The 12,611-nt window shown below is 33.3% G+C and overlaps 1 protein-coding gene across 1 annotated transcript in view; it reads left to right on the top strand.

Annotated features, from left to right (window-relative positions):
• The window catches only part of col27a1a (collagen, type XXVII, alpha 1a), a 57,696-nt gene that overhangs the window by 32,266 nt on the left and 12,819 nt on the right, over positions 1–12,611 (top strand). The window contains exons 17-32 of the mRNA XM_016548588.1: positions 866–919; positions 1,068–1,121; positions 2,483–2,536; positions 2,665–2,718; positions 2,812–2,865; positions 2,961–3,005; positions 4,366–4,419; positions 4,501–4,545; positions 4,618–4,671; positions 4,958–5,011; positions 5,991–6,044; positions 6,310–6,363; positions 11,527–11,580; positions 11,672–11,716; positions 11,832–11,876; positions 12,244–12,297. Coding sequence (XP_016404074.1) covers positions 866–919; positions 1,068–1,121; positions 2,483–2,536; positions 2,665–2,718; positions 2,812–2,865; positions 2,961–3,005; positions 4,366–4,419; positions 4,501–4,545; positions 4,618–4,671; positions 4,958–5,011; positions 5,991–6,044; positions 6,310–6,363; positions 11,527–11,580; positions 11,672–11,716; positions 11,832–11,876; positions 12,244–12,297 — 828 coding nt within the window. The remainder of the gene's footprint in view (positions 1–865; positions 920–1,067; positions 1,122–2,482; positions 2,537–2,664; positions 2,719–2,811; positions 2,866–2,960; positions 3,006–4,365; positions 4,420–4,500; positions 4,546–4,617; positions 4,672–4,957; positions 5,012–5,990; positions 6,045–6,309; positions 6,364–11,526; positions 11,581–11,671; positions 11,717–11,831; positions 11,877–12,243; positions 12,298–12,611) is intronic.

Genomic DNA, 12,611 nt, shown 5'->3' with positions numbered 1-12,611 from the left:
TTTATTTATTTATTTAAGCAATACACATTAAACTCCCAACAGCTTTTATGGCATTATGTTGATTATATTAGTCAATAATTTTTTTTTATTAAATAAATACATAATTTTTTATAAATAAACAATCTTTATTTATTCATTTACAGGAAAAATACTTTAAGTAAATCTGTAAATATTTTTTAATAAATAAATGCACATGCATTGGAAGTCTTATGATATTATGGTGTATTGATTAGAACTGTCAGTAATTTAGGTTTTTAATAAATAGCATTTTAATAAGTAAACAATATTTATTTTTTTCAAGTAGATAAATAAATGCACAAACATTGGAAGTCTATAGGGCCAGCAGTCTGGATGCATTAAAAGAGGAAATGTAAAGCTTGCATTTTTTCACTTTCATTATTCAGTCAAATTGTCTAAATTGTAATTTAGCAGTGGGAATACTTTAATAGGTGGATGCATCATGCAACGGTCTTTTTTTCTTGTGTATATAATGCAGAAGTTAGAAAATTGGATTTAGTTTACATACAACTGATTCTTACACCTTAGTCCCTTGTTAGCTCATGTAGTGTTTAGTGGATGTACTATTAGTGTACCACCTTCCATGATTTTAAAACTTGAGGTAGGAGTTGAAATGATTTTCTGTGCGAATCAACATTATGCTACAAATGCTGTCTATGGAGCTTAACCCTCATTAAATCTGGATCATTGCTTTAGCAGTTTATGACTATGTTTGTTCAAATCAGGCTTCTTCTCAAACTGCTATGATTATAGTGTGAAAACAAAACTGACCTTGCCCTAACGTAACCATCACTTTCTCTGGTCTCTGTTCTGACTTTTTCTTTCTCTTTCACTTTTCTCTCTCAAGGGTGACGTCGGGCTTCCCGGAGAACAAGGGGAAATTGGGTTCCTAGGAGACAAGGTATACCTTCTATTTTCCCCTGTCAGATGTCTGATGTTCTGATGGAATCTGGCCTTCTAACTGCCCTAGTGTTAGAGCTTTCATAGACAGTTACACATGAATGAGTGTTTGTGCTGATATGAGTGTGTTTTATGTTTGTTTGCTTCAGGGTGTGCAGGGTTTGCCAGGCTTACCAGGACCTCGTGGAAAACCAGGATCACAGGTTTGTTTCTTAACTTTTTTGTATTTTGTATGTATATCTCACTCAGACTGAAAATTCAGTAATCATTTACTGTACTCAGTTACGCAAGTTGTTCCATGAAAGTGTATGATTCACTTTCTTCTGTGTAACACAAAAGCAAAAATTCTGCAGAATTGTATTGGTAGGATCTTTCTGTGTATTTAGTCCCCATGAGGAATGATGTCTTCTAGCTTAAAAAAAGGCAGATTTCCATATGACTTGTGTATTATTTTCAAAGACTTTTGAGCCCATACAGAATCACAAACGTATTATTATGGTGCTTTTTAAGCCAGTTTTAAAGCTTGAAAGCCTAATTCATTCATTCATTGTGTAATTGCATGTAAAAGAGCGACCAGTACATTTCTTCAAAACTCATTTTGTGTTCTATGGAAGGGAGTTGTACATGGGAATCTGCATATAAAAATTACTTGACTTTTTCTGGTTGTTTGTTGTCTTATGGTGATCTTGCTTTAGTGTTTTTTTTAGGTTTGCAATTCTGAAAATATGTATTGGAAATGATAATTTTGATATTGTGAAATCTGCAGGATGGTAGCTCTCCAGGAGCAGGGTTGGACACCCCTGTTTTAGAGGCTTTAAAGCTGCATTGATAAAAGCTGTGTTTGTTAACTGGGTGAATTACTGTACTCATGAATTTTATGCAAAATAGTTCTTTTTTTGTAAATTGTTTGTTTTCTGGAATGACATGAGGATAAAAAGGGGATTTTTTTTTTACACATAATTAAGTATTTAAAAAAGCTAAATAAAATTCATACATCTTTGTAACTGAACTTCAATTTCTGCATACATATTTATTTTTCTGTTTTTGTTCATTTATGCAAATTTGTTTGTTTTTAATTACATAATCTACCCTGAGAACAAGTGCAAGTTTTGAATATCAGAAGTTGTTCAATTATCAGCACTCAAATCTGAGCACATGTAGGTCCAGAGTGCAGTATCTAAAATCCCATAAAATAGTTCTTTTTTTGTAAATTGTTTGTTTTCTGGAATGACATGTAAATAAAAAGGGGATTTTTTTTTTACACATAATTAAGTATTTAAAAAAGCTAAATAAAATTCATACATCTTTGTAACTGAACTTCAATTTCTGCATACATATTTATTTTTCTGTTTTTGTTCATTTATGCAAATTTGTTTGTTTTTAATTACATAATCTGCCTGAGAACAAGTGCAAGTTTTGAATATCAGAAGTTGTTCAATTATCAGCACTCAAATCTGAGCACATGTAGGTCCGGAGTGCAGTATCTAAAATCCCATGATCTGAAGGTTCATTTTATCTCATAGTGTGTGTGTCCTGGTCATGTGTGTATTTGTGTGTTTTGAAGGGCAAGACAGGGGAGATAGGGCCCAGTGGATTACCAGGCCCACCAGGACCCGAGGTATGAATCAACATGTACCACTGATGCTTTTGCGTGTCTGAATGCGTTGCACCAGCTTGCTCTATTGATGACGTCAGCAAATATAACTGATTCTGATTGGCTGATGTGCTCATGTTAATCCTTCGCAGGGTTTCCCTGGTGACATCGGAAAACCTGGACTCAATGGACCCGAGGGCCCAAATGTGTGTTATTTATAAAGAAAACCTTATAAAAGCAAGTGCTTTTAATATTTGCACACTTATTTTTGCAGCTTCATGCAAATGTTTTCTTCGTAGGGTAAGCCTGGAGCCAGAGGTTTACCTGGACCCCGTGGAGCAGCTGGACGAGAGGTGTGTGTGTGTGTGTGTTGTTTGTTTTTAGCTATAAATGTGTTTTAAGTAGACTTGTGAGACAACGATGAGTTAATCTTGAGTTTAATTTGTAGGGTGATGAGGGTCCTGTAGGACCACCGGGGCCAGTAGGACTCGAGGTGAGTTGTGAATCTGCATATGAAAAGTTCCCTGTTTTTGCTGGTTGTTTGTCGCCTTAATGAGATTTTTGTTTATAGTGGGGTTTTTTTCTTTGCAGTTTTGAAAACGTAAATCGGAAATGTGTGATTTTGATGTTGTTTTAGAGGCTTTAAAGGTGCACTGATGATGGTATTGCATTTTGTTCATTTTAGACTGTTTGAAATAGATTTCTGTTTTCCTCATCTCTCTCTGTGTCTCTGTTGTGCGGTCAGTAATTAGATATGTCTTGGTGAGACTTTCAGTATGTTCTCTTTGTGCTCTGACCCCAGCTCTTCTGCATTAGTATGCATACTCATCTCTTGCTCCAACATAATCAAACACGTGCCATGTTTAATGGGTGAATCTCATGAAGAAATGTCATATTTCAACAAAAACAAAAAGAAAAAAAAGATTATGATGTTTTGCAAATGATGCTTGTTTATAACCATTAAATGATTTTCATTTATTTGGGAATCACTTAGACATGCTAATTAGGACTACTTTGAGTGGCTTAACTCATGCATAACAAATTAGCATGACTTCAAGTCAAAAATGAATTATAAAACAACATTGTCTGGAAATAAATTGAACAATAGTGAAATTCAGTTAAATAATGTATTACAGTATATATTATATTTTCTGTGTAGCAATGAATAATATTAGAAAATAAGTATTATAATGTATTATAACTGTGGTTACAGTTAATAATGAGATCATACAATGTATTATAAGGTGTATTCCAAGGCATAATTAATGCATTTAAGTAAACTATTTTCTTAGATTTTTACTTAATTTTCTTACTTTTTATTGTATTTATTATTACTTTTTTCATTTTTGTAAAACACTTTTTAAATTAACATCTCTGTATGAAATAAGCTATATAAATGAAAAAAATAATTATTTAGTATTGATGTATTATATCTGCATTATAACTATTATTATGAGATGAAACAATGCATTGTAAGGTGTATTTATAAAATGCTTTCAAAATAATGTTATAATGCAATATATATAAAGGCTTCAAGTAAAGTGTTGAAATTATTTTCTTCAGTTTTAACCTCTTACTTTTTAGTTGTATTTTTTATAACTATTTTTTATCATTTTGTAAAGGACTTTTTAATTACCACTGTATGAAGTGTGCTGTATGAACGAAAAAATATTCATTTCAATAGCACAACTGCAGAATTTAGATCAAATTATGTTCTTAAGCTTAATTTTTTATGCAAAATACAAGTTCTTATTTTTTTCCCTCTGAAAGTGTGTTTATATGTACAGCCTGGTCTCTCATCATTATTTGTCTCCTAAGAAATGATCTATTTTCTGTCTGTGGTGTTTTTCCAGGGTCTGATGAGCAGTGAGGGTTTCCCTGGGGCTGCTGGACCTGAAGGGGTCAAAGTAAGAACATGAGCAGAATATAAACACACACAAATCTCGTCCACACATGCGGTCACTCAAACACTCTCTGATGTCTTTCAGGGCGAGCAGGGTGTGACAGGAAAGGCTGGACCCATGGGTGAGAGGGTGAGTGCACAGACTTGAGTTATGGCCTTTAAACACACTTTGACCCTCACACTGATGATGTTGTGTTTGTAGGGTCTTGTTGGCTTCATCGGTCCTGCAGGGGAGACTGGACTCGCTGGAGAGAAGGTAAGACACACCTGAGAGCAGCAAATCAGCATATTAGAATGATTTCTGAAGGATCATGTGACACTGAAGACTGGAGTAATGATGCTGAAAATTCACAGGAATAAATTACATTTTAACATATATTCAAATAGAAACCAGACATCTTAAATTGTATTAATATTTCACAGTATTACTGTATTTTTTTAATAAATAAATGCAGCCTTGGTGAGCAGAAGAGACTTCTTTCAAAAATATTAAAAAAACATTTGAGCCGTTGTGTAAATGTTCTGTTTTGTGGTTTATTAAGGGTGATCGTGGAGAGATGGGATTGCCTGGCCCTCCAGGAGAGAAAGGATCTACGGTACGGCACACATACACACAAATACCACACATTAATTACATATGACATTTGAATATGAAAACAGCCATAAAAGGCCTAATATTACCTAATTTGGTGATGCTGAGTGCAAAATATCAATAAAAACTTTTAATCGTAGTTATTTCATGTGTTTCTTCGACTTGTATAGGCTTTGTTTGTATTAGCTTTAATGCACTTATTAAAATTAGACATAAAATGATATCTTCAGAATCATTCATACATGTAAAAATACAAACACATAAATAGTTGTAATCTACTCAGATTCAGATAGGAATCATGTGTTGTTTGTCACAGTTTTTCTGCTGATTAAGGGAGAATACAAGACTTCTTCACTTTGTAAATGGTTGTGACAAGCAAAAATGCTACGAAATCCATGATATTTTGTGATAAAGTGCGATGTGCTTGAGCAAAACAGGCACCATTTTTGGAATCAGCTGCCCAAAATTATTATGAAACAAGTTTTGGATTTCATTCAGTGGAAATGATGCAGGTTGGTGTAATCATGACGTACTATAGAAGATATCTCTTTGTAATGTAGTATTTTATTCATACACATATACACTATATTGCCAATAGGGATATTGGGACACCCCCTTCTAATGAACAGGTCTGACTACTTTAGTAGAGTACAAATCTTAATGTTTAAGCCTATAATGATATTCTAGGGAATTGTGTGCTTCTAATTTTATAGCAACAGTTTAGACAGGACCCTTTTCTATTCTAAAATGACAATGCCTCTGTGTATAATTCAAGGTTCAAAAAGAAATGATTGATTCAGTCAGTGTGGAAGAACTTGACAGGTCTGCAGAAAGCCAATTCCTAATCCCAGCTGAACACCTCTGGTGTGACTTTAAATGCAGTCCTTGAGCCAAAAACTTATCACCAAACACCAATGACTTGTACATACTGTATGTTTTGTATGGTGTGTGTTTGAGTTTTACATGTTTCCCATCACTTACAGGGGCACCTAGGAACCCCAGGAGAGAGCGGCCCACCAGGACCACCAGGCAGTCCAGTAAGTCAACAGCAGATACTTCAGATAGTTTGGATGTCAAAAGCAAGCTGATGGTAGTACACAGACATCATCTGCTATCGTTAGATCACCGTGCTGTTCGTCAGCTGTCAGACACCTCTGTGTAACGTTCTGTGCTTGTAGTTTGGACGCACAAAACAAACACATACTCTTAGTAGCAGTGAGAGAGACAGGAGCCAGTCTGCCTGACATTAATCCCGAAAAGAAACATAAGTGTGCATAATTAATGGTCTTTTTTTTTTAATAGGGCCCACAGGGATCACGTGGACCCATCAGCTTGAGAGGACCTAAAGGCAGACGGGTAAGTCATCTGTGCATCATGAGTGCGTAAGCGTGTGGAACTCAGTTCTTTTGCTTTTCTCTACAGTAAAACAGGCCAGGGGCTGAACCAGTGGCTTTCTGATTACCAACCACCAAACCGAACCATTTCTGTTATAGTTACTTTAACGGGTAGGTTAGTTGGTTTGTTAATTAGTAGACTGGTAGCCTAGTTATCTGATTTTTAATTATTAATTTAGTTTTAGTGATTTAGATTCTTAGTTAGTTAATTAGTTAGTTAAACTGATAGGTTAGTCATCTGATATATAGATTTTCAGTTAAACTGGTTGGCAAGTTGAATTGTCCAATGGATAGATTCTTAGTAATTTAACTTGTAGAACCTAGCTAGACTAGTTAAACTGCTAGACTAGTTAGTCATCCAATAAATAGATTATTTTAGTTAAACTTAACTAGGCTAGTTAAGTTATCTGTTAGTAGATTCTTTATTAGTTGGTTAAACTGATAGGCTAGTTAGTCATCCGACAGATATATTCATAGTTAATCTGGCTGACAGTTTAAATAATCTGTTAGATAAATTCTTATTTAGTAGTTTAGTTAAACTGGTAGACTAGTTAGTCAACCAATAAATATATTTTTAGCTGTTTAAAAATTAACTAGGGTTAATAAACCCTAGTTATTTAACTAGCTTTTATCTGATAGATCGATTATTTGTTAGTTAGTTAGTTAGTTGGTTGAACTGATTAGGTTAGTCATCCGATAGATAGATGACTAATTAGTTAAACTGATTGCCTAGTTAAATTGTCCAATAGATAGATTCTTAGTTAATTAGTTACTGGTAGACTAGTTAGTCATCCAATAAATAGATTATTTGTTAGTGCATAACAAACAATGTTTCTGAAGACAATCACCTATTGCACCTTTAACTAGGCTTGTGAAGTTATCTGTTAGTAGATTCTTTGAAAGTTAGTTGGTTAAACTAGTTAGTTATCCAATAGATATTTTCTGAGTTAAACTGGCTGACAAGTTAAATCATCTGACAGATAAATTCTTAGTTAGTAGTTAAGTTAAACTGGGAGACTGTAGTCGTCCATAAATAGATTTTTAGTTAAACTTCACTAGGCTAGGTAAGTTATCTCATACATAGATCCTAAAACAGTTCTGATAGTCGTCCGATAGATAAATTCTTAGTTAAACTGGTTGGCAAGTTAAATCGTCCGATAGATTCTTAGTAAATTAATTAGATAGGTCTGATAGATAGATAGTTGTCTGATTGATAGATTCTTTACTAGTTAGTTAATGTTATAGACTAGTAAGCCATCTGATAAATAGATTTTATTTAATTAGTTATACTGGTAGACTAGTTATTTAACATATAGTTTCTTAAACTGGCAGGCATGTTAGTCATTTGATAGGTTCTTTGTTAGTTAGTTACTCTGATAATCTAATTAGTCGTCCGATAGATAGTTATTTAGAATTAGTTATTTAGTCAGTTATTTTAACTGGTAGACTAGTTAATTGTCAGATAGATAGATAGATAGATGTGTGTCTATGTGTTCATTGTCAGCTGTCAATCACAGAAACAGACTGTGTTAGCTCACACACACTTGAAAACACACACATGGTAAATGTTTTCCATTAACCAGCAGAATCAGCATGAATTACTGGAGAGAAGACTGAGCAGAGGGATGCAATGGAAACAAATTTAGGAGAGTTAAGTGTCTCTGTGCCGCTGTCTGGTCTTAGTTAGAGCCCCTCACTGAATCCGTAAATCAAGTTGTTGTCCTGATAATTTATTGATTCAATGTTGATGATTTAACCCCGTTTTTTGTTTCCTGCCTTCGTCACTGAGAAGTTGAATGGGCCAAAACAGAGTAGCGAGTATGTGATATACTGACAATGACTGAAGACTATTTATATATATCATTGTCTTTATTTAAAACAGACGAAAACATATCTTTAAAAAATACTTCATACAGGCAAAGGTGAAACTGTAACCAATTCATCAATGGTAGAAAAATGACGTATTTATTATACATGCATTATATATAATATTTTATGCTGTTTTTTGTTTTTATGCCCTCTTGCCACTTTTTAGTGGTATTTGCTAAAGCAGGTATTACTATTACTTTAGATATTTGAACAAAATCCCAACTCTTTTATTTTAAAAAAAGTCCCATAGACTTACTGAAGGAGGAACTCAAGACTCGCTGAACACTAGGCCATGATTCTGACCTATTTTCTGTATATTTAACGTTCAAGATCTGTTTAATGTCCTCATTTCTTGGCAATAAGGGCTTTTCTGTGACAAGCTCAATATGGTATCAGCGCAACAGAAAGACATTCACAAACGTTCAGTTGTCGCTGTATGTTTCTCTGTATGTGAAGCACACAAATGAAGACCGGATTTACTCTGGTTAGATAACAACACAAGGGACCTGCAGAATGACGGCGTTTGCGGCACTAATAGGTGCTGAGAAGTAATGAGCCACTTTATTTTCCGTGGTTTATGGATGTATAACAATATGGCCGGAACATTAATAACAGTAGTAACCCATATGAGGTATTCCAGCATAATTTACTGAGTATCTTCAGCTCCTCCAGTGTGTGTGAGAGAGCGAAACAGACAAAGAGAGCGTGTGCCAGCTGGCAGAGTCTGTGTGATGATATTGTTTCAACAGTCTGATGTTTTTTGGCCGGACGCACACGCCATAAGTTAGTGTAATTATCAGCGTGCACACGCATTCTTCGAGAGGGAGCGAATGTGTGTCTGGTCTCTTGATGAAGTCCTTGTGTTCAGATGTCTTCAGATTTTATAGGCAAGCCAAACCGCTGTTTGTGATGGTGAAGATGATTCGGTTGTTTAGGATTGTGTAGCATAAATGTGAGATTTTTGTGTGCATCCAGACAAAGACAGATGCAACACAGTTCTGTGCCATGCTTAGACCCTCAAGAGCCTCTTAAACATTGACCTACATGCACAACCCCAAATATCTCAACATATCCCACACATGTAAATCCAAGAGTACAGCGCCCCCTAGTGTTTGAGGATATACTTCTGGATTTAAAGTGTGTGCATTTTGCTATACTGCTCATATTTTTGCAGTACAGGGGAGGGTCAAACATGCTGGTTAGGATGTCATAAGAAGGCTTAGCTCATGAATATTATTTAGATTATGCTCAAATATTTTCATATGATAATTTATTGTTTTAATAAATAGTCATGTGAGTAATATAATGATTCAGTGAGTATTTTCTATAGTAGTTTTTATTTCCAAGTGCAAAATCTTTACATGTTACATGTTATTTATACATAAACACTCAGTGTTATTTTAGTGTTATTTATATACTATAGTATTTATAATTTTTTTAAAATGAGCTTTTATTTATTTTATTTTTTTACTTTTAGTTGTAATAATTTTGTGCTTTATTTTTGTTTTTTGATTTCTTTATAGTTTTAATCTATTTTTTATTTCATTTTTAGTTTGTCATTTTAGTAACATTTCAAATTTTTTTCATCTAATATTTATATTTTATAATATTTCAGCTTTATTTCATTTGACAAAAGCAATTTTTAATAGCTTTGGTTTCAGTTTAAGTAACAATAACAACAATGGAACTATTACAACTTGAAATAAAATATGCTGACTAATTTAAACAATTTCAGCAGTTCAGCTATATTTTTAAAATAAAAAGTTATATTACACAGTGATTTGATGGAGCATTCATTCTTGTCGAGCAATTCAGTTTAATTTAATACAATTTCAAGAAAATGCACTCAACCTGACCATTTAAGTGTGACCAAAAGTAATATAATCTGTCACGTGATCTTCTTCATAATTCTTATTATTCAATCAGACTGCCAAATTTCACAAAATGCAAAGTTGTATTACAAATCTGTAACTGTATTGTTATAGTTTTGCATACTGCTTCACTAAATATTTTTTGAAAAGTAATACTCAGTAAGCAACATACTAGTGCACTGTCAAATATCTCAACATATCCCACACATGTAAATCCAAGAGTACAGCGCCCCCTAGTGTTTGAGGATATACTTCTGGATTTAAAGTGTGTGCATTTTGCTATACTGCTCATATTTTTGCAGTACAGGGGAGGGTCAAACATGCTGGTTAGGATGTCATAAGAAGGCTTAGCTCATGAATATTATTTAGATTATGCTCAAATATTTTCATATGATAATTTATTGTTTTAATAAATAGTCATGTGAGTAATATAATGATTCAGTGAGTATTTTCTATAGTAGTTTTTATTTCCAAGTGCAAAATCTTTACATGTTATTTATACATAAACACTCAGTGTTATTTTAGTGTTATTTATATACTATAGTATTTATAATTTTTTTAAAATGAGCTTTTATTTATTTTATTTTTTTACTTTTAGTTGTAATAATTTTGTGCTTTATTTTTGTTTTTTGATTTCTTTATAGTTTTAATCTATTTTTTATTTCATTTTTAGTTTGTCATTTTAGTAACATTTCAAATTTTTTTCATCTAATATTTATATTTTATAATATTTCAGCTTTATTTCATTTGACAAAAGCAATTTTTAATAGCTTTGGTTTCAGTTTAAGTAACAATAACAACAATGGAACTATTACAACTTGAAATAAAATATGCTGACTAATTTAAACAATTTCAGCAGTTCAGCTATATTTTTAAAATAAAAAGTTATATTACACAGTGATTTGATGGAGCATTCATTCTTGTCGAGCAATTCAGTTTAATTTAATACAATTTCAAGAAAATGCACTCAACCTGACCATTTAAGTGTGACCAAAAGTAATATAATCTGTCACGTGATCTTCTTCATAATTCTTATTATTCAATCAGACTGCCAAATTTCACAAAATGCAATGTTGTATTACAAATCTGTAACTGTATTGTTATAGTTTTGCATACTGCTTCACTAAATATCTTTTGAAAAGTAATACGCAACATACTAGTGCACTGAATAAATGTATTATATTTTTATTTTTAAAGTACTATTTCAGTCTTGATACCCTAAATTTTCATGTTTAATTTAATGTTACTTGTCGATTCTTTGTAATTATTTATGAAATTTGCAAGAAATTGTTTCTACACCAGTTTTTTTTCCAGTGTATTAAAAACATCTCAGCTCAGGGTTTTATGTGTGTCTTTTTATGTATTGATTTGCACCTGTGTTTTAGGGTCCTAGAGGTCCGGACGGTATGCCAGGAGAACTCGGCGCTGAAGGCAAAAAGGTGAAGCCCGCTGTCCTCCGGAGCTCACCTAGTGACCAAAGATAAATGCTGTGCACGTTTGAATATAACTTTAACTTATGCCTCCTCATAGGGTCCTGATGGTCCTCCTGGAAAAATCGGTTTCCCAGGACAAGCGGTAAGATCCGCGTTTTCACATTCTCTTTCTGATTGTGTTTCTACAGTAACTGCTGCCATGTCTCTCCGATCTTTTCTATGGTAACAGTCTCTATGTCTGTCCAATCTCTTTGCAGGGCAAGATCGGGGAGCCTGGGGAGGCGGGGCCAAAGGGATTTCCGGTTAGTTTCTCTATTTAAACTTATATACTGTATTTTTGTCTGTTATACTGCATATTTTTAGGGCTGTTCCTTAAAAATGTCATATATTTATGTAATAATAATTCATGTTATTTGTAGAGCACATTTCATTGATACAGTTCAGCTCCATTCATGTCACGGGTCAAAAAAAAATAAAAATAAAAATGGAACAATAAAAAATATAAATAATTTTTAATTTATAAAAATATTTAAATGTAATAATATTTTCTTTTTTACATGTTAATTTATTATTATTAATGATTTATTATTATATTAATCGTTGATTTAGTTACTTGTTGCGTCATTTAATTCATTCTACAATATTTTTGACTCTAATTTGTTTCTGTAGGGCATTCAAGGGCCATTCGGGGCTACAGGAGACAAAGGAATCGCAGGGGAGCCAGTGAGTGATGCTTTATTTCTGTTCTACAAACAGAAACACATTTTCCAGTGTCTTTTTATGTAAACTGAGAGCTGGAAATCTACTTTGTGTCTTCTGGGTATTGAGCAACTCTAGAAGATGAGTTTTGAGCGCTTTGTATTTTTGTCTCGTTCAGCCCTGAAATATATAGAATCATCGACTTCTAATGAGAATTACGTTCATGAGCCTTTCTTGGCATTCAGTTGTCTTTTGTAGTTTGTTAAATGTTTGTGATTATGTAGCTGTAAAATGTAAATAAGATTTGCAGTAGTTCTTCCAGTCTGTGAGACTGTACA

This window comes from Sinocyclocheilus rhinocerous, unplaced genomic scaffold, assembly GCF_001515625.1.
Source record: "Sinocyclocheilus rhinocerous isolate Xijiao unplaced genomic scaffold, SAMN03320098_v1.1 scaffold284, whole genome shotgun sequence".
NCBI lineage: Eukaryota > Metazoa > Chordata > Actinopteri > Cypriniformes > Cyprinidae > Sinocyclocheilus > Sinocyclocheilus rhinocerous.
The sequence above is the reverse complement of the archived record's forward strand: the minus strand, read 5'-3'. Positions and strand labels throughout refer to the sequence as shown.